Source organism: Pistacia vera, unplaced genomic scaffold, assembly GCF_008641045.1.
Source record: "Pistacia vera cultivar Batoury unplaced genomic scaffold, PisVer_v2 Contig430, whole genome shotgun sequence".
NCBI classification, from domain to species: domain Eukaryota; kingdom Viridiplantae; phylum Streptophyta; class Magnoliopsida; order Sapindales; family Anacardiaceae; genus Pistacia; species Pistacia vera.
In genome coordinates this window covers 2,328,226-2,349,388 of record NW_022196258.1, presented here as the reverse complement: position 1 = coordinate 2,349,388, position 21,163 = coordinate 2,328,226, and the positions used below count along the sequence as shown (strand labels likewise).

Below are 21,163 nucleotides of genomic sequence, written 5' to 3'. Positions count from 1 at the left end.
TCCGTAATTTTTTTCTTTTTTCAGATTTTTTTATGTGGGTTTATTTGGTTGATGAGGAATGAAAGCACAATCAATAAAGTTTTTTAATCTTTTTCTTTGTTAGGTTTTGGGTTTCTGTTTAGCTGGTGAGAAAACTTGGGAGAAAACGTGGGTTTCTTTTTTCTGTTTGGTTGGTGACAACTTTTGCTCAAAAATGAAGATTTTAGGAAGATTTGGGGGTGTAACTGCAAAAATCTAAAATTGGAGTGAACAGTACAGGCACCCACAGGTCCACCCATACCCGTAAAAGGTAGGGTGCTAGTCCAAAACATTAGGCCCGTTTAAATCGACCCGTTTTGGGCCCGTACCCGTAAGACCCGCACCCGTGAGACCTGACCCGTACCCGACCCACCCGCCCATTTTGCCAGGTCTAGACATCACTGGCAAGAGGTGAGTGGCATTGAGAGGTGGACTGGTGCAGTGCCACTTTTCCGACGACAATGACTTTCCCTGATACCTCCATCTTCTTCCCTAAGCCTCCTCGCCAAAAGCCCTTTTACCCGATCCTCGTCAACCCCACCAATCGCCGGTAATCGGCCGATTTGTTTGTGATTGTTTTCGAAGTTTGATTGAGTAGGTTGTGTGGTTGAATCGGAGTTTGTTTGTGATTTGTGTGTGATTGTGGCTTGGGTGAGAAATCTGGCAGAGATGCACGGAAAATGGGAGATGACAACATCGGCAACAGGGTGAGTTGAGAGAAATGAGATTATTCTGACGCTTTTGCCCTTTAACTGTTAAAATAAAGGAAACGAAGTTAGTTTAAGGTTGAGAATCAAAATAAATATAACCAAGTTATTAACTTGTGATTTTTGCTAACCTTAGGTGGAACATGTCGTTTGCTCGTTCATAAATTCCATTGATGTCTCATATATGAAGTTGAAAATCAAAGTTTTAATAAAACTAAATTCCACTACCATAAACACAATGAAGAAATTCAAAGTCTCCCACATATATTTAAAGGCAATTGCATATTTGACAATCAAAATCTAAAGGCATAATTGTCCTAAACAATAAATTACCCTCTAGAATAATTTTCGAATTTTTTTTTTCTCTCTCCCTTTGTCCCATACATAGAGCAAATTTCATTTAAATTTTCTTAATCAATTATGAAGGGCATTACGTCTTTTCCATGGTCAATTATGGTCTTCCATCCAAATAACAGCAAAAACTCACGACAGGGGTAGTAAGTGGCTAATCCGAGTCGTGGGTGTCATTTGTCAATTTTATGTTTTAGGGTTGTCCTTTGAAAACCCCTCTACTTAATAATAAAAACACTTTCTATTATAAATAAAATCTTAGATAAAATGCTAATACATGTTGAAGATGTATTTGATGACATTACTAAAATAAATTTAAAAATATTAAAAAATGGCTTAGAAATTTAAATACATTATTGTAAAATACAAATAAAATAAATTTTATAATAAATAGATTTTTAGATGTATTAAATTTATTTAAAATTTTTAATAAACAACCTTAAAATTAATATCTTGAATATATAATACCGGAGACAATAAAGAGGTTGTTTGCTTAATTATTTTTGCACTATCCTATCCTTATCCTATCCAAAATACTCATTTGTTTCCCTCTTCTAAAAATCATATTCTATTTTATTCAATTAAACCCCCTAGGTTTGTTAATTAACTAAACACCTGAAAAAAAGTTTAAATTAACAAAAACACCCTCCACCACCTCACATTTATCAGATTCTGGCCCACCACATCGGAAAGTGGCCAGAATTTGGTTAAGACACACTAACGTTGGATCTGGTCGGTAGTGGCTCGATCTAGCCTTTTCCGCCACCAGATCCACTGTGGATCTGACCGAAAAAGATCAGATCTACAGTTGACGTTTGACACCAAACATGGTGGCAGATCTGGCCTTTTCTAGCCAAATCCATTGAAATGCTATATCGACGCACGACCAACCAGATCCAACCGATTGTGAGTTGATACGCGACTCCAACCACCCTCCGACAGGTGGTTGACTGCCGGCATTTAATAGGTGAGTGAAGATGTTTTTGTTAATTTTTAATGTTATTACAGGAGTGATTAGCTAAATTAACAAATCTAAAAGAGTGTTTTTGTTAATTTTTAAATTCCACTTTATATAACTCATAACTCAGATTTTCTTATTCTTTTCTCTTGTCTAAAGACCCTCAAGTCATATTGTAGTTGGTGCGGTCTTTCCTAAAGAGTAATATTACAGTTACCGAAGGATACGCACCGGATTCATTTACCGAATAACGTGATAAATCCTGACCATCGATTAATTATGAATTAATATTAATCGATAATCAGGATTATATCACGTTATTCGGTGCACGAATGCTGCACATCCTTCTATAATTTGATTATTTTCCCTTCAAAAGCCGACAGAAAATAAATATAAAGCGATACAGTCGGTTCATATCTATTGGTTGGATGCAATGCTTATGATGAAGTTGCACACACAGAATAACTTCTATATTACCCTGAAGGCCTCACTTTCAACTGCCATAACCCTAAGAACCCCATCAACCCATCGTAATCTTTTAGGGAAGGTCATGTCTCTTAATCTCTACACACCCGTTCCCTCCGTGGTCGTCTTTTCGCCGCCTTCAGACCACCGTCCACGTACCTACAATTTTAAGGTTTTTATTTTTTTTTAAATATTCGTTTAAATATAGTTTGTTTTTACCATGGTCAATCTTGTTTTTGAACCTTCAGTTTTTGTGTTTTAATGTTGTTAGTTTTTCTTTCTTTCGTTCTTTTTTTTTCTCCCATATATAGATTTTTTTATTTATTATTTATATTTAGACCTAATTTGGTTTTCCTTTTTAATTATCATTCATCAGCACACGGTTGCAATCATCGAACTTTTTTTTAATCATTGATCCGGCGACGAACGACGACCGTCACCGGCGACCTGAATCACCTGGTTGCGGCACAGGAAGTCGCCTTTAAAAGGTCTTTTGTTGTTTTCTTTTCTGCTCTATGCAAACTTTCTCTCGTATTTTCTTTTTCATTTTACTTACCTTGAAGATGATGAAATAGAATGAAAGATATATCTGTTGATTCTTTTTTTTATTTTCTGTCATTAATTGAAGTATTCAGCTACAATCTGTATGATAAGTTTATTTACCATGATTTGTTGGTAAATTTGAATTATTTATATATCGACAAGTGCTAACATTCCATAGATAATTTTTTTAGAAGAATAGGTTTGTGTTGGATGAATAGCGCGGCCTTACATGATGATATAAATATAGATTTTAAATGACTAAAAATCTGAATTAAATCTTTAATCAATTTGGAACTTGTAAGTTGCTGATTGATGAAATCTAAAGTTAAATTTTATTGCAATAATAAGGGTTTAAGAATGGACTTTGTTGTTGCTAAGAAGGTTGCCCCCTTTTTATTTTCTTGCATCTTAATCTTGCTGAAGTAGCATTTTGATGGTAATATTATTTCCTGAATGCATTTAATTTTTGTTATTTTATGTTGATTATTTGCCAATCAGAGCTAATTAGCCATGACACTTCAATCTCATGGCCCCTGATGTACATATAATTTTCACAATGGTGAAAACCTGAACTCAGATTTTAATACTGCATCTCCAGTTCATTTTTGTTTTTGCAATACCCATTCTTGATAGAATCTCATATTTTTTGAAGCTTAAGAAACTAGATGTTACCGCACCTTATTAACTGATCATTCTTATTATTTGGTTGGACTCTCTCTGCGATGGGGAGAAAAGCAAACACTTTTTAATAAAGCCAGTTCCATGGTGATCTAACGCAATCATTCAGCAACATACATTGTTCTTTGACAAGTGATTGAGCTCATCCCCGCAAAGTTCTATGTACCTTCTGATGATAAGAAGCAATGGTTTCAGGGTCTTAGCAAGAAAAAAGCTGTTGCTAAGAAAGAATCAGAGAAAACATCAAGAAAGCTCGAAGGGAACGGTTTGATCCAAATTCTAATAAAACAACACTTGATTTGCTTAAGCAAAACTTAGAAAAGGAAAAATCAAATGAGGATAGTATGATGAAGAAATAGAAGTTAAACCTGGATGTGGGTCTAGAAGGTGATGAACATCAGTTACATATGAAGAACTCAGGCAAAGACTTCGCCGCAGATTGAAGAGCTTCAGGCAGGTCGAAATGCTGGAAGTTCAGATCAATTAAGAAGAAGGTGAGAGAGGGTATTCAGCAAAAGAAACGCAAAAGAGAATCTGGATCTGAAGGACAGAATCTGCAACTATTGATGCATCAAAAGGGTAGGAGGATATAGCGGAGGCTTCGAAGGGACTTGCATTTAGTCATGTCAAAATTGGAATGATGAAAAGCATGGGAAAAAGAAGGAAGCTTTCTAAGTTTATGGAGCTTGAAAAAGCTCAAAAAATTGAAGAAGCGAAGAAAGATCCTGAGAAAGGGGAGATGATCGCAAAGAAGCTTTCATGAACGCAGCAACTAGTATAGCTGCAGGGATTAATTCATGATAACCCAAAGCTTTTGAAACAGAGCCTACAGAAGAAGAAGAAAAAGCAGCAGAAGAATTCTGAGAAGTGGAATGAGAGAATTGAAACTACACAGAAGATGAAAGCTGAGAGACAGCGAAGAGATCAGAAAACTTAGCTGACAGGAGTCACCAAAAAAGATGCGTCGGATTGAAAAGAGAGAGAAAAAGCTCATGCGCCCAGGTTTGAAGGTCGTAAGGAAGGTTATATTAATCAAGGTGCATCTTGAGGTGCCCTGCTGTTTAAATTTTGTGTCATGTCTTTGGTTCCTTTCAACTCAGCGTTCCCTGGAACTAGCTGTAGGAATTACGGTCAAAGTACAAGGAAGGTATTTTTGCTTTAGGAATCCTGTTTTCATAGAGTGCCTTTAATTTTTATGTCTCCTTCGCTACAAATGAATATTGTTAAAATACTGATTGTTTTGTTTATGTGATGATAATCTCTGCCTCTTTGAAAGTAATCTTTTACCAGTTGCATATGTTTTTCAATTACTTAATCGTCCTAATGCATTCAGTTGATGATTTAATTTTTCATCCCAACATATTATTTCTCAATTTGAATTGCGTGTATTGAAGTGGGTTATCTGTTATAAATAGATGCATTAAGAATGACTTTATAGTTAACAGTTTTGTAGCAGAAGTTTTATTTAAATGTTTTGTGTCTCATGATAATACACAATAGTCCCTTGTCTACCAAGCATAGAATAACCATTTGTTTGTGTTTTATTAAGTTGATCAAGTGAGCTTGCAGGGATGCAATGTATGTTGTAATGAAGTATCCTTCCTTTTCATTTTGGCCTCTGGTTAAGTTGTACTCATATCATAGTCATGACCTGATAAAGCGTTTGGCTTCTGAAGAGGGTGAATTTTTTGTTCACCCATTGATCAAGGTAGATATATTTGACTCTCCATTTTCACAAACACTAGTGGAAAAATTCGAAGACAGAAGTTGCAGAGCTCTTTAGTCTTTATACAGCATAGTAGAGGGCAAAGGTTAGAAATGTGGATAATATGGCATAAAATACATTTATCATCCCTGAAGTTAGGTAAACATTGTTTCTTTGAGTTTCAAAATGACTGTACCGTATTTCATTGACGTTTAGAGAATATTTGGAGTAGCTTAATATTTTACTAAACACCAGACTAAAAATAATATAAAAACTAGATTGAAGAACAAACTTTTTTATCGGTGCATTCACTTCCAGCGGGGAACCCACAAAGTAAAAGCTTCAAGTTCTAGCTCTGGCAAAGAAATTTAGGGAAGATAAGCCACAATTTTTCTTCATTTAATCTTTCTGTACTTCTTAATTGCCGTCAAACCCAAAAGCCAAGTTCAGAAACCAAAATGCCCTATTCCGCCCAATCCAAAAAGCCAAGCTCATTTGCAAAATGTCAAATCTACAAGATTGTGTCTTCTTGTGTTTGCGTTGGCGGAGGCGCCGTTAATGGTGGTACCGGAGGCGCCGTTAATGGTGGTACCGGTGGCGTCGTGGTGTCTACATTACTGGGTGGTGAAAGAGAATTTGTTAAATTGAACTTTCTGGATAAGAAAGAATATAAATAAGGAAACTGGTTTTTAATATAATTAAGACTCACCAAAACCTAACAACATAAAAAGAATTTTTAGTAATATTATCATATTTCTCAGTTTTCTTATATCATGTAATGTGTTATTTAGTTTGTTATTATAAAATGAAATGATTGTAAAAATATTTAAAATATATTTACAAAGTATGTAAATTGATGAAATCTGTTAGGAGAATCATATTAAGGAGTAGAAATAATTGTGGGTGGAAGCAATTCTCGGCACTAAGTATAGATTTTTCCCAAAACATTACCGCAGTAAGTAAGAGGCACTGGCAAGTTCCATGCAATCTATTACCAAGAGAATAACCACCAACAATGAAGTTAACCATTGATGGAGGATCAGGAAAGAACGTTGGTTCAGAATACTCGAGCAAGGAGTTGATTTTTTTCCACACGGCAGACCCATGTAGTTTTTCACTGAAAAGAAAATCAAATGGGGAGGTCCTTTTCAACACATGTCCTGATCAATCAGATTCATTAGGTGAAATGATATTTAAAGACCAGTACCTTAAAATTTCCACCAAATTACCTAAAGATGCCTCAGTATGGTCTACAAGAAAAAACACAATATCAAGGGATCACACTATATCCGGAAGATGCATACACTTTTTATACAACTGATGTAACAACCATTAATTGTAATACTGATCTTTACGGCGCCCATCCTATGTACTTGGATCTTAAGAATGTGGGTGGCCAGGACTCAGGGTAATGCTGATGCAGTTCTTTTGCTTAACAGTAATGGCATGGATACGTTCTCAAAGGAACTTCTTTGACATACAAGATAATTGGGGGTGTTTTCAACTTTTACTTCATTGCAGGGCCAACACCTCTTGCTGTTATTGATCAGTATACTGCCTTTGTTGGCAGACCCGCTCCTATGCCTTACTGGTCTTTTGGTATATATGAATTAATATCTGTTTCTTCTTAGAATTATTTAATATTTTTAGTGCTTTTATGTTTGAGTTTTTGTTCTAATTATATAAGTAATGTGGTTGATTTTACAGGATTTCACCAATGCAGATAGGCAGAACCTATCTGTGGTTGAAAATGCAGGATTTATAATGCCCCTTGATGTGATATGGAATGATGATGATCACATGGATGGGAAAAAGGATTTTACGCTCGTACAAAGCTTTTGGACAAAATACACAAGATTGGCATGAAGTACGTTGTCCTTATTGATCCTGGAATCTCGGTTAATGAGTTATGGTGTGTACCAAAGAGGTCTAGCCAGTGATGTTTTCATCAAACATGGGAGTCAACCTACTTGGCTCAAATTTGGCCAGGGGCTGTCAACTTTCCTGACTTCCTCTACCCAAAAACCGTTGATATCTGGGTTCGTCTCACTTAGGAGGTTGGTTGTTGGAGTTTTTTCAGTAGAATTCTTTCTTTGAAGTTTCTTGATATCTGGGTTGATAATGTACAAGGTTGGTGTTGGAATTTCTTTAGTAGAATTCTTTCTTTGAAGTTTCTTGATATCTGGATTCCTAATGTAGGAGGTTGGCTTTGAATGATTGTTATAAACAATTACAATCAAAATACTTTGTATAGTTGAAAAAGATACAAATGAAATATTGTCAAATATGGATACTCCATGCAATTATAATATTGTCTAAGAATCTGAAACATGTTCTTTGCAATGAAAAACTACATGTTTCATAAAGATACTTTTTATATATTATCCAACTAAACATCTCAATTTTTACTTCAATGATAATTTATCATTTCATAAATTCCATTGAGGTCTATCTATAAATGAAGTTAAAAATCCAGAGTTTGGATCAAACTTAATTCCACTACTATAAACACATAAGAAATTTAAAGTCTGCCACTCATATCTTTGAAAGTTCTCAAACTATGAGCTGGTTGTTAGTAGGCGTCGCTAAATGAATCATAGAATCCACCGTATGCTTGAAGTCAGATTCAGAACTGTCTGTAGTGATATATGAACCAAATGTTCATTCATGAGTATGCAATAACTAAGCAATTACTAAAACGAAATTGCCCCACTTTGGACGCATTTTATAGGTTGACTGCTCGGGTTTGAATCGTTAATGGCCTAATTACCTTTGTTTTAACCTCTTCAGAGTATAAATAAAGATGAGTTGGTAAACACTTCTCACTAACTTTTCTCATAAACGCGACATGACAGTTTGTATTTAGTCACGAGATCCATTGTGAGCTATCCAATTACAAACTAATACGTCGTATTTGTAAAAAAAAAGTTAGTAAAAAGTGTTTGTTAGCATAGTATTACTCGTATACATTTAATTCTGTGTGATAAAATCGTAATAAAAGATGTATATTTCTTAACAATATAACAATTTTTCTTTTTCCTTTTTTCAAAAGAATCTTGACTTAAACAGAATTTAAAGCTAGCATCCCATAATATTCGTAAATTGGAAACTGTAAATCCCTTGAAATTGTACACAACGTTGACAAAACAGAACTAGTAATGGAAGGAACAAATTGTGCAACCCTAAGAAGGACGCTGGGTCAGTGGGCCTGCTGATTAAATTAAGTACGAGTAATGTTATACTTATATTATTTTTTTATACCATTTTGTAAACATCATGACGTGGTATATGTCACAATCACATAAATTTTTAATTAATATTAAAAATTTATGTATTAAAAATTTATGTGATTGTGACATATACCACATCATGATATAATAAAAATTATGTAAAAGAGTGATGCAAGTATAACATTACTCAATTATGCATAAACCAATTCATTTATGGTATGTAATGAGTACCACTCCCATGGATTTATTAGTTATATTAGTCTCACCATTATCCAATGAGACGGGATTATTCTTTATATTTCTATTATTATTTCCTTCTCTTCATTAAAGGGTAAATATGGAGATATACTTTGTTAGTCTACTAATTTTTGGTTATGGACACTATAAAATTTTTAAATTTTAAGGAATTTTGTCAATTTCCGTTCATATTATTATTACCAAACAACGAAATGACAGAAGACTCACAGCCACGTCATCAATCTCAATTACACTTTGGACATGTCAAAAATATTAGATAGAAATTGGATTGAATAAAGAAAACAANCAGGAAAGAACGTTGGTTCAGAATACTCGAGCAAGGAGTTGATTTTTTTCCACACGGCAGACCCATGTAGTTTTTCACTGAAAAGAAAATCAAATGGGGAGGTCCTTTTCAACACATGTCCTGATCAATCAGATTCATTAGGTGAAATGATATTTAAAGACCAGTACCTTAAAATTTCCACCAAATTACCTAAAGATGCCTCAGTATGGTCTACAAGAAAAAACACAATATCAAGGGATCACACTATATCCGGAAGATGCATACACTTTTTATACAACTGATGTAACAACCATTAATTGTAATACTGATCTTTACGGCGCCCATCCTATGTACTTGGATCTTAAGAATGTGGGTGGCCAGGACTCAGGGTAATGCTGATGCAGTTCTTTTGCTTAACAGTAATGGCATGGATACGTTCTCAAAGGAACTTCTTTGACATACAAGATAATTGGGGGTGTTTTCAACTTTTACTTCATTGCAGGGCCAACACCTCTTGCTGTTATTGATCAGTATACTGCCTTTGTTGGCAGACCCGCTCCTATGCCTTACTGGTCTTTTGGTATATATGAATTAATATCTGTTTCTTCTTAGAATTATTTAATATTTTTAGTGCTTTTATGTTTGAGTTTTTGTTCTAATTATATAAGTAATGTGGTTGATTTTACAGGATTTCACCAATGCAGATAGGCAGAACCTATCTGTGGTTGAAAATGCAGGATTTATAATGCCCCTTGATGTGATATGGAATGATGATGATCACATGGATGGGAAAAAGGATTTTACGCTCGTACAAAGCTTTTGGACAAAATACACAAGATTGGCATGAAGTACGTTGTCCTTATTGATCCTGGAATCTCGGTTAATGAGTTATGGTGTGTACCAAAGAGGTCTAGCCAGTGATGTTTTCATCAAACATGGGAGTCAACCTACTTGGCTCAAATTTGGCCAGGGGCTGTCAACTTTCCTGACTTCCTCTACCCAAAAACCGTTGATATCTGGGTTCGTCTCACTTAGGAGGTTGGTTGTTGGAGTTTCTTTAGTAGAATTCTTTCTTTGAAGTTTCTTGATATCTGGATTCCTAATGTAGGAGGTTGGCTTTGAATGATTGTTATAAACAATTACAATCAAAATACTTTGTATAGTTGAAAAAGATACAAATGAAATATTGTCAAATATGGATACTCCATGCAATTATAATATTGTCTAAGAATCTGAAACATGTTCTTTGCAATGAAAAACTACATGTTTCATAAAGATACTTTTTATATATTATCCAACTAAACATCTCAATTTTTACTTCAATGATAATTTATCATTTCATAAATTCCATTGAGGTCTATCTATATATGAAGTTAAAAATCTAGAGTTTGGATCAAACTTAATTCCACTACTATAAACACATAAGAAATTTAAAGTCTGCCACCGATATAGACTTTGGACGCATTTTATAGGTTGACTGCTCGGGTTTGAATTGTTAATGGCCCAATTACCTTTGTTTCAACCTTTTTAGAGTATAAATAAAAATAGATCGGCGAACACTTTTCATTAACTTTTCTCATAAATATTTATATAATAGTTCGTAATTGGACGTTAAGAAGGAACAAATTGTACAACCCTAAGAATGATGCTGGGCTAGTGGGCCTGCTGGACTGTACAATTAAACTATGCATAAACCAATTAATTTATGGTATGTAATGAGTACCACTCTTATGGATTTATTAGTTATATTAGTCTCACCACTATCCAATGAAACGGGATTATTCTTTATATTTCTATTATTATTTCCTTTTCTTCGTTAAAGGGTAAATATGGAGATATACTTTGTTAGTCTACTAATTTTTGGTTATGGACACTATAAAATTTTTAAATTTTAAGGAATTTTGTCAATTTCCGTTCATATTATTATTACCAAACAACGAAATGACAGAAGACTCACAGCCACGTCATCAATCTCAATTACACTTTGGACATGTCAAAAATATTAGATAGAAATTGGATTGAATAAAGAAAACAAAAATGAAAAAAAAAAAAAAAAAGTTACCACGATGCTGGCGTTTTCAGTGCAACTACTGACACACATCATCTGCGTGGCCCTCAATATCATCAATAATCCAACAGCTGGTGGACAGATTTCATCATAAGTGACGCGTGTCAAAATATGCTTCGAAGTAAGACCGAGAAATTAGGTGTTTATGGCGGGAAAGATGAGGCGGTGTGCTCCACGTAAGCACCTATGGCGGGAAACTGTAGGCCATAGCCCACCCTCCTTGGTCCACTCATCTTCACTTCCGTAACCCACTTGTCTTCCTCTCATTTCCCTTTAACATGGGATTGCTTTCTACATGCATGGATGCATGCTTCCATTAATATATAATAACATGTGCGTATGATGATGTGCATCAGCATGAGCCATTCTCCAAATTCACAAAATATTTTTTTCTTCAATTATCACTTCTTACTCTTTTATTCAACTACACTCGCTACGAATTCCAGAAAGCCCCCGGGATGTTTAGTTATTATCTATACACCCATTGGTTTGAGAAATTTGAAATTAACCCCCGTTCTATAGGATGCGTTAATAAAAACAAATTAAGTTATGAAATTATCTTTTTTTAGTTTAATCTAAATTAAAAAACCCAATTATCACCTACATATAAAATTTTATGAACTTTTTCATAATATATTTTCTCACTCATTAAACAAACTTCATCAATACTCTTTATATTCAAAGGGAACTATTTTCAATTTTTTTTTTTGTTTTTTTTGTTATAAACAAACAGAACTATATTGATTTTTGTCCTCTAAACAAAATTGATAACTAGCCCAATAGCCCATGACCACAAAAACATTTCTCCAAATCAAACATAACTCAAATACAAATTAATAATTAAAAAAAAAAAGTAATTTGACTTAAATAGAACACAAATAAAAAAATATATCAATATTAAACCAAAAAAAAAAAAAAAAAAAATGATGTTATAACTTGTTACCATATTATGCTTGTTGCATAACCAAACTGTGGTCAACTAGATTAGGGTAATAATTATATAGTATGGTAACAAAACAAAAACATATTTATGATTAGTTGTCATGATTTGACCGATACGTATCCTTAGCGTATGATTGTTATTTGTTAGCATTATGAACCAGACATTCATATATTTATGTAATCAAAATTAATAAAAATAATAAAAATATATTCTTAATATGTGTTTTTATTTTTAATGTCTGAAAACCTCCTCCCGCCCCCCCCCCCAAAAAAAAAAAAAACACTATTTGCTTTATTTTTTTATATTTTCTTGTCTAAGGCTACAAAAAGAAATAAGTATGTCTTCAAGGAGACATACTCAAAATACTAAAAAATAAAAATATTTATTATATCCACAAGTTTATTTCATCAAATTTTATGTTGTGTAATCTTATATGTATTATTAAAGCATATGCAATGCAAATATTACTTAATAATTAAAAATCATTGAGGAGATACCAATAATAGTGTTATTATTGGTTAACTATAAACCCGCAAGGTGTGGTATGAGATTATCTAAATGTAGGGGTTTGTACGATATATTCAATAATTTGTTTAGAATGATCACGTGAGTTATGATAAAAGAGTATCAAATGGACAAAATTGATACTCCCTAGGGCAGCGCTTGCTAAGAAAGAAGGGACAAGATCTCTGAGCTTTGTAATGGGCGGCTGGTGTGGTATGGGCCGTAAGATTTGACTATTGTTTCTTACGATGTAAACATGGTCACGTGCAGGATGTGCTCCCCAACACCACTGCGCTTTAAATAATTTAAAAAATATTTGGTTGAATCTTTTTATCCTTCTCAATTCTGATGAATTATTTATTTTTTTTAATTAGAAAATTATTTTTTTAATTAAAAAATATTTGGTTGAATCTTTATTCAATTCTCAATTTTGATAAATTATTATTTTTTAATCCCTCTACACCAAGGGTATCAAGGATTAAATTAATCAAGTTCAACTTGACGACTTTTCAATATAAAAATATGATATTGGATTTAAAAATGATATCTATAAAAGAATATTATGTCAATTTTAAAGTGTGACTCACTGTGACAACTTGATAATATTCAATGGAAAAAAATATTAATATAATTGTTTAGATTAAGATTTGTTATTAATCACTAAACTTGTTTTTGACTTCTAGATTCTTAGCCTTTTTTGTTATTAATTTCAAATTTCAAATTTGGATAATCAAATCTTTATAAGTTATTGAATAACTCTATAAAGATTTCCCTTTTTGGATGGTAAAACTTAAAAAGATAAAAAGTTTTTCATTGCAAGTTCAATCACAAATGGTTTAAATATATATATTAGAAAAATACTATTCAACCCAAAAATTTTCTCAAAAATCTTATTCCAAGTAATGTATAGTCCTATATTATGTTAACATGCAAGTGAATGAATGATTTCGTATAGAATAATACTACATATACAAACTGATATATTTCAATGTAATTAGATAATTTTAAATTAAGAATAAACTAACAAATTAGAGGAAATGATGTGCTAATTGCCAAATATACATGGTTGTTACATCGGTTTGTATGAAATAGTTTGTATAAATAGTTTATACATATAGCCTTATTCATTTTATTTGATATATTAATTTTACACAAAAAATCCTATATGGAAGATTAAAAATAAAAATTATTTGGACACCTTAAGATGTCATTTATTTTTTTATTTTATTTTTTTGTTTGAAAACTAAATGCATATGTTATCTGTATACGTTTGAATATACAAGTTAAGTATTGATATTAATTCATAGATTAATGACAAAATTATTAGAGTAGGTGCCCTAGAGTCAATCTATATATTTGTATTTTGACTAATTGCATCATGCTTATAATTAATAAAAAGACATTTTCTACATTATGTAAATTGTATTTAATTATATGTTGTGATGTATGTCCTTAAGATGGTAGAATCATAATGAGAGTATTGAGTGTTTTAAATCTCGATTGTAAGGACCTTATGATCACATATGGTGGTTATTCTAGGAACTCTCATAGCTCTAGTATTATTCTGACCAATGATACAAATAATATGGTAAGATTATTATAGTGTTGAACAACCTTATCGAAAGATAGTGATAGTTATCACATGTCAAGGTTGTTTGGTGACAACTTGGTGTAACACATGGGTGTTTTCTATAAGTACCTTCACCGGACTGACTCACAAGAGGATTCCATATAGATGGTAACCCTAATGTTTATGAAATAAATCCCCTAATAGATGGTGGTGGATTTGACCCTTAGACTTGAGATCATTAGAACGCCTTGTATACCGATTGATGTAATTTGACACTAGTCCAACGTAGTCCTTTTTAGGCCAATCAAAAAGGTAGTGATTGGTTGCATTGAGAAGTGTATTGAGGCTATGGTGGATCGACAAATAATTCATCATTCACGAGTATGTGATAAGTTATCTCACAATACAGTTCAATTATAATTGTAACGACTACAAATCTGTGGCCATGGTGGGATTGAGTTTTTGCTCAATCCAATTTTATTTCAATCGTTGGTCCATTAACCAAATACTAAGATATCAAAGGTATATGAGGTTAACACTATTTATGTGCCTCGGTCTTGATGAGATGACAGATGATGAAAAGATTCGATTACACAGTAATCATACCGTTGACAAGTATTAGTTCTTTGCTGATATCTACTTGTTAGATGACCATAATGTCTTACTAGAGACCAATTTTGGTTTGTGAATAATGAAAGGATTGATTGGTGGTCAATCACGATATTATTCACTACTAACATGTTAGAGAGTCTACGGGTCGCACACATAAAATAGTTGATTGCCAAAGCGCAAATAAGTCAAGATGGTGATTTGAGAATTTTATATGGAGAAGGTATTTTGGTAATTTTACTGTGGAATTAAATAAATGCAAAAGATTTATTTAATTATGACGTTGTTGCCTATATCTATTGCTTTATGAAATAAAATTAGTAAAATTACAAAATTAAAATAATTATAATAAAATACCTGATTTAATTATATTCCTATGTGAAATAGAATTGGACTTTATTCCTTTTTGGAATAAGGATATAAACCTATCCCTACTTGGAATAGGATTTTTAAGTGTACATATATGTAAACACACTTATGTCTTATGGTTGGGTGGGTTTTTCATTATTAAAAAATTATTAAGAACTTTGAACCCTAACCATTGACCCTTTCTCTCTAAAATATTATCAGTTGCAATTCCATCCTTTGATCTAGCAATCGAATTATCTTGTTTAGTTTTGGGATGCTCTTGTGTGGATATAGATAATGAGACTCTATTCTTGAGTTGATTTGTGAAGAAATTCAATTTGGTGGAGCCTGTAACGTGGGTGAGAATCTGAAACCTTGTATTGTTTTAATTGTTTTTTTAATTTATATAAACACATATAACCGATGCCTTGATTCAAGGGTTAAAAGGAATTAATTGAAAATTTTTATTTCTATTTCGCTGCTTTATTCAATTATTTCCATACAAAAATAATCACAATTAACTTGGTGATGTATTTAATTCAACATTCTATATAAACCTTATGTGTCATGTGTAGCTTTAAATTTTTTATTTTTCTAGAATCACTAGGATAGGGCATGGAGGTATGGGGCTGAGTTGGTAAAAAGATCACAGTACATTAATTAGGACAAATAATGGGTTCCATCATTAAATATTTTGTGTGTGAATTGAAGTGCCTATGTTCTGACTTCTGGGGCACCCTTTACCCTGTTTATATATATATATATTTTTTTAATAAAATTGTCTCAACATCATATTACTGAATATTAACAACTTCACAAAGAAACCGGTTTCAAGTGCTAACTGGGAATGTCAATGACACCATTCTTTTAATTAAAAAGAGTTATATTAACATTATTATTATAGCGATTGTTCATGATATTGTCATGCTAATTATGTAATTTGTTTTTATTTAATTTATATATGATACACTATTATTATCATGTCTGAGAAAGTTGATACCGCAAAATATAAAAATAATAAATAAATTAAGTAAATTAAAATCAATAATTTTGATTTGACGGATGTAGGACATAACTTGTTGAAAGGAGACCATGATTGGCATAATTCAGATTTCAGCCATTAATTTTGGTTGAAGCTGAAACCACGTGTAAGTTTTGGAATACAAAGCGTCAACGGTGTCCTGAAAGGTAATTTCGTTAAAAAGAATGGTTACTTGATGAATATTAATTACAATTTTAGTAACACAACTGCTGATTGGTGTGCATTAGCTGCAGCTGTCCCAATGAAACGACAGACTTTATCTCTATTTTTACTGTGTTTTGACTTTCTAGATTAGCAATATACATTACTTTTTTATCTTCAATTATTCAATTTGACTATACTAAATTTATTATCAAATTATAACATTTACCGTTTAAAGTTACAATCTATCAATATTACAGTTTTTATACCCTAAAATTCGACTACAATAATGTGATACAAATCTAATAACATATTATTCTCCTATTCATAAGATACAAAACTTAGAAAGGCTTATATTTATCCATATTTAATAATTTTCTCTTACCTTGTCATAATAAAAGTAAAGGTACATATTAAAAATGCTAAATCGTATTAATACTTAAAAGGAATTTTAATTATTCAGGCAGAAATTAATATATTTGGTTATACATATTATGGTTCTATTGCAAGTTACTTGTATGATAAAATAGGAATATAGTTTTTGAATATGCATCATAGTACTAAGGTAAAGATATTAAAAATAATAAATTATATTATCATATAATAAAATCTAAACAATAACGTTTTAGAAGAAATATCGAATATATTGACTTTTATGAATTATGAGTCAAAAAGTTGGATATTAAAAGTCAGAAGAAGGCCAAAAATTTGATACTCAAATTCACAACCACAGCCAGAAGATCCATGTTCGGATTCTAAAATATTCAAAAATCAACACACGAATTCCCTAGCAAACGAATGAAGAAAAAGGCAAATGAATTTCCACCACGCAAAAATATTGCAGTAAAATTAACGTAATTCCTTGGGAAGCAAGCCATTTTTGTAGTGTCACTATTGTAAATTTTCATAAATAAGGGCTAGATTTTTGTTTTCCCTGAAAATAAACGTACACGTTGACAGAAAGTCCCGACAATACGTTGGCGCTGCGCGGCCATCACCAAATAAAGCTGGAACGTGAATCATATAACCTCACGCTTCTTAAGAAGCGCGTGTATTCAAAAGTCTACCTATTGGTCCTTTTGGGCCGCAGAGCCGTTGGATTGGACAGTGCAAACACGCGCGTGTGAGATGGAGATGTGAGTGTTTAATGTGTTTAATGGGTAGCATGATATGCATGACACTGTATGGTTATGCATGATGAATGTACATAGTCGATTATGGTGATCCATCCCATTGCCAGCTAATATAAAGTAAAAACTTCCAGAAATAAAAATAAAAAAAGAATTTTATATTTAATGCTGAATTTGACCGCCTTAGAAAAGGTGAATGGCCTGACTGAGAGTGAGGCAGAACTGAAAAAAAATCAGAGAGAAAGTAGAGAGAGATAGAGACGTGAAGAATAGAATAAGAGTGAAAAGCTAGTGAGATAAAACAGAGGTATTTATTTTAGATATTTCTTATATTTATTTATTTATTTTATAATTAATAATATTTTATTTGAGGTGTTGAGATTTGTATATATGTAGTAGCATCATCCATAGGGTAGGTCTTTTACTCTGTTACAATCTCTGGGTCTATGTCACTGTGTTTGCAAAACCGATAATAACTATTAATCGATCTTTGTCAGGTTTTAAAGTGGAGAGAATTAAAACATAGCCATAGATTTGTGATCTTCTTTGTTGCTTCCTATCATTTATATCTACCAGTACCTTATCGATTGTTTGCTTTTTGTTGTTTGTTTGAGCAGCCGAGAGTAAGTGAGAGGTGGGTTTTGTGTGAGAGTGTTGAGTGTGGAGTGACTTACAGTGAGAGTGAGAGAGAGAGAGAAAGAGAGAGTTGAGGCTGGTTGAGGAGTGGATTTATGTCGGCTGGGTTTGCTTTGGCTTTGATTGGGGCTCCGTTGAAGCTCTGGTTTTCTATTTCTTCGATTTCTCTGGTTGTTGCCGTTGTTGCTCTCTGTTGTATGCTTCTCTGCTCTTTCAGGCAGAGGTTGAATCTGGTGTTCCCATCTGTTTCGATGCGTTTGATGCCAAGGCGGTATGTGGGTTTTTCCTTTTAATTTTTCTCTTAAACCCATATTACTGTTACTGAATCTGAGATGGTTTTTGTGTGGCTTTCGCAGGACTTGTTCTGGAGTGGAGTGTTTTGGAGATTTTCACATAAAGCAACGATTTTTCTATCTTTTCTTGTTTTTGAGAGGGGATTTCACTTGATACAACTCTGATAAACCGAGATCTTCTTTCATTTTTTTCCTTTTTATTTATTTATTTTTTTTTTTTTTTTTTTAGCTTCTGGGCATTTTTGAGGGGGGGTTTGGTGGGTTTTATTTACTCCTCGCAAAGATGCCAGAGTTTCGAAAGCAGTTTAATCAAAACAAGAAAACAATTCGCGGGGACTCTCAAATCACCAGGAAGGTCCGTGTAATTTGTGATGATCCGTACGCTACCGATTCATCTTCAAGCGAAGATGAATCTGAGAGAAATGACTCCATAGTCAACAAAAGGAAGCGGTTCGTTCGTGAGATTCATATACCGCTTGGCCCGGCTCTGCCGACGCCGGAGGCTGAGAGTTCTTTTGACAGTAACAACGAAGTCAAAAACCCCTCTAAAAAGAGGAAATCCCCCATATCAACAACACCATCTTCACCTTCAGGAAAACCCAAAGGTGTTCGACAACGAAAATGGGGCAAATGGGCCGCTGAGATTCGAGACCCATTTAAGAAAGGCCGGATTTGGTTGGGTACTTACGATACTAAAGAGGAAGCAGCCAGAGCCTATGAGGTCAAAAGGCTTGAATTCGAAGCTAGAGCCGCTGCAGCTGCGGCCGTCGCTGATGAGGAGAAGAGTAACATCTCTTCCTCAAAAAGTGACATGTCATCATCTTCTTCACTTGTGGCTTCGAATTCGCACACCAACAACAACAATCCTGATGTTGTTTCTTCTGAAGAGTCTGAGAGTGTTTTGTCTCATAATTCACCCGCTTCAGTTCTTGAACTGGATACTTCTGGTTCAAATCTCACTACCAATTGCAAGGTTGATTTGTTTAAAGAAGGGTTTGATACTAATTTTGAAGACCTTGAAATACCCTTTTTTTTCATGGACCAGCCATTTGAGGAAGAGTTGGGAAATTTCTTCAATGATGATTGTGACCAACTATTGGGTGATTTTTGCAGCATTGATGATCTTACTGTTAATGTGGTTGAAGGAAACGAACCTAGCGCACTTCCTGATTGCGATTTCGAGTTGGAGTTTGGCAATTTAGACTTCGCTTCTTTGGAGGAACAAGCAGTCCCCCTCAATATTGCCTGCCTTTAAGTTTTGCAGATAGGAATTATTATTATTATTATAATTATTATAACTATTAGTACTAGTTTATTAATTAAGAAGAGATCTCAGGGACTGTAAGATGAGTTCTTGAGAGTGGGTTTTGTTCTGTTTTGTGAGTGAGAGTTTATAGTTGTTTATTTTTGTTGAGAAGAGAGATGGTCTGAGGAAAATGATCTCATGAATTTTGTAGTAGAATCCTTTGGGTTTTCTTGTGCTGCTAGAGCCGTCCAGAGGTTTCTCATTTGTGTTTTCAATGCCCTTGAGAGTTTTGTTCAATTCCTCACCCCTCTCATCATTTTGTGTCCCAAGTTACTATGATATGAAATTTAGTTTCTATAATTGTTTCGTCTCTTTCATTGGTGTTTTATGTATTAAAGATGAACACTTAACATCCAGTGAAGAAGTATTATTGTGTTTAAATGCGAAGACGATAACTTTTATTCTGACATTGTTGGATTACAGTTGCAGGAATGAACTCTGATAATTAATTATAAGTATCTAATACTTTTAATGCTTCTATGAAGTAATTTTCTTTCTATTTTTTAATTTTCTTTTGCCATGCTATGTGTGAGTTAAAAATAAGAGTCGTTTTGAAGCTAGCTGGATCCCAATTCGTCTGTCATCTATTAATGAAACTTGTGACTTGTTGCTTGTGTTTGGTGACACAGCGTCAGCCTTCAATGTGTCTGGTAGCTAGTGCCATTGCTGCTATTTTATTATTTTTTTCTTTTTTAAAAGTTTTGGGTGTCGACACGTGTTAATTTCAACATCAAGTTTTAGTCCTTAAATCTTGTTTCTCAAGTGAAATTGACAATTATAAGAGTTAAAACTGCGCAAGTGAAAAATCACTATTCTTAGTGACTCAATTAACCAAAGTAAAATAATTATAAGTTGTTAATTTATATTTATCTGGTTTGGAATTTTCATAAGCATAAGATTAATAAAGATAAAAAAGAGATTAGACAAAAGGACAAAGAGAATCAGAAAACAGTAGCCGCGCCGCTTTAACTCGACAAATGACAATGTTTACATGAAAAAGTGAGAAAGCGTATTGAAAAAAGAGACTTCTCTCTCTTCTTTGTATTTTTATTTTTCAAATTTACTTAGAAGCTTTACTCACCTTCAACAATCTATTGCGAGTTCCAAGTTCCAACTATGCAATAATACTAGTCTCACTAAATCCCTCTTATTAACCCTATATAAAAGTTTATGATTGGTTTAGTTAGACATGATCCATTATTGTACAGACAAGACTTATGTGAATTGATGAATTGTAAACTGATATATGACGTTAGTGAGAGAAAATTAGTGAGAAGTATTAATAAGTGTAGTGTTACTCTTTCCTGAGTAATGTTAACCTTACTCATTTCTCTTACTTACTTATGTGGTAGGTGGGTGTAAGAAGAGAGAGAAGAGAGATTAGTATGAGTGAGT

General features: G+C 33.2%; 1 protein-coding gene and 1 pseudogene across 1 annotated transcript; both read left to right on the top strand.

The window, feature by feature from the left end:
* The first annotated feature begins 698 nt into the window (after nt 1-698).
* Nucleotides 699-4,768, top strand: LOC116143506 (annotated as a pseudogene).
* Nucleotides 4,769-17,945: 13,177 nt separating this feature from the next.
* Nucleotides 17,946-20,079, top strand: LOC116143588 (ethylene-responsive transcription factor ERF118-like). Its single transcript, XM_031429044.1, has one exon. It carries the CDS (start codon nt 18,746-18,748, stop codon nt 19,715-19,717), a length of 972 nt encoding a protein of 323 aa, XP_031284904.1. The 5' UTR covers nt 17,946-18,745; the 3' UTR covers nt 19,718-20,079.
* Nucleotides 20,080-21,163: the final 1,084 nt, after the last annotated feature.

Coding starts and splice junctions, on each gene's coding strand:
- LOC116143588 (XM_031429044.1), top strand. CDS start 18,746: ATGCCAGAGTTTCGAAAGCAGTTTAATCAAAACAAGAAAACAATTCGC.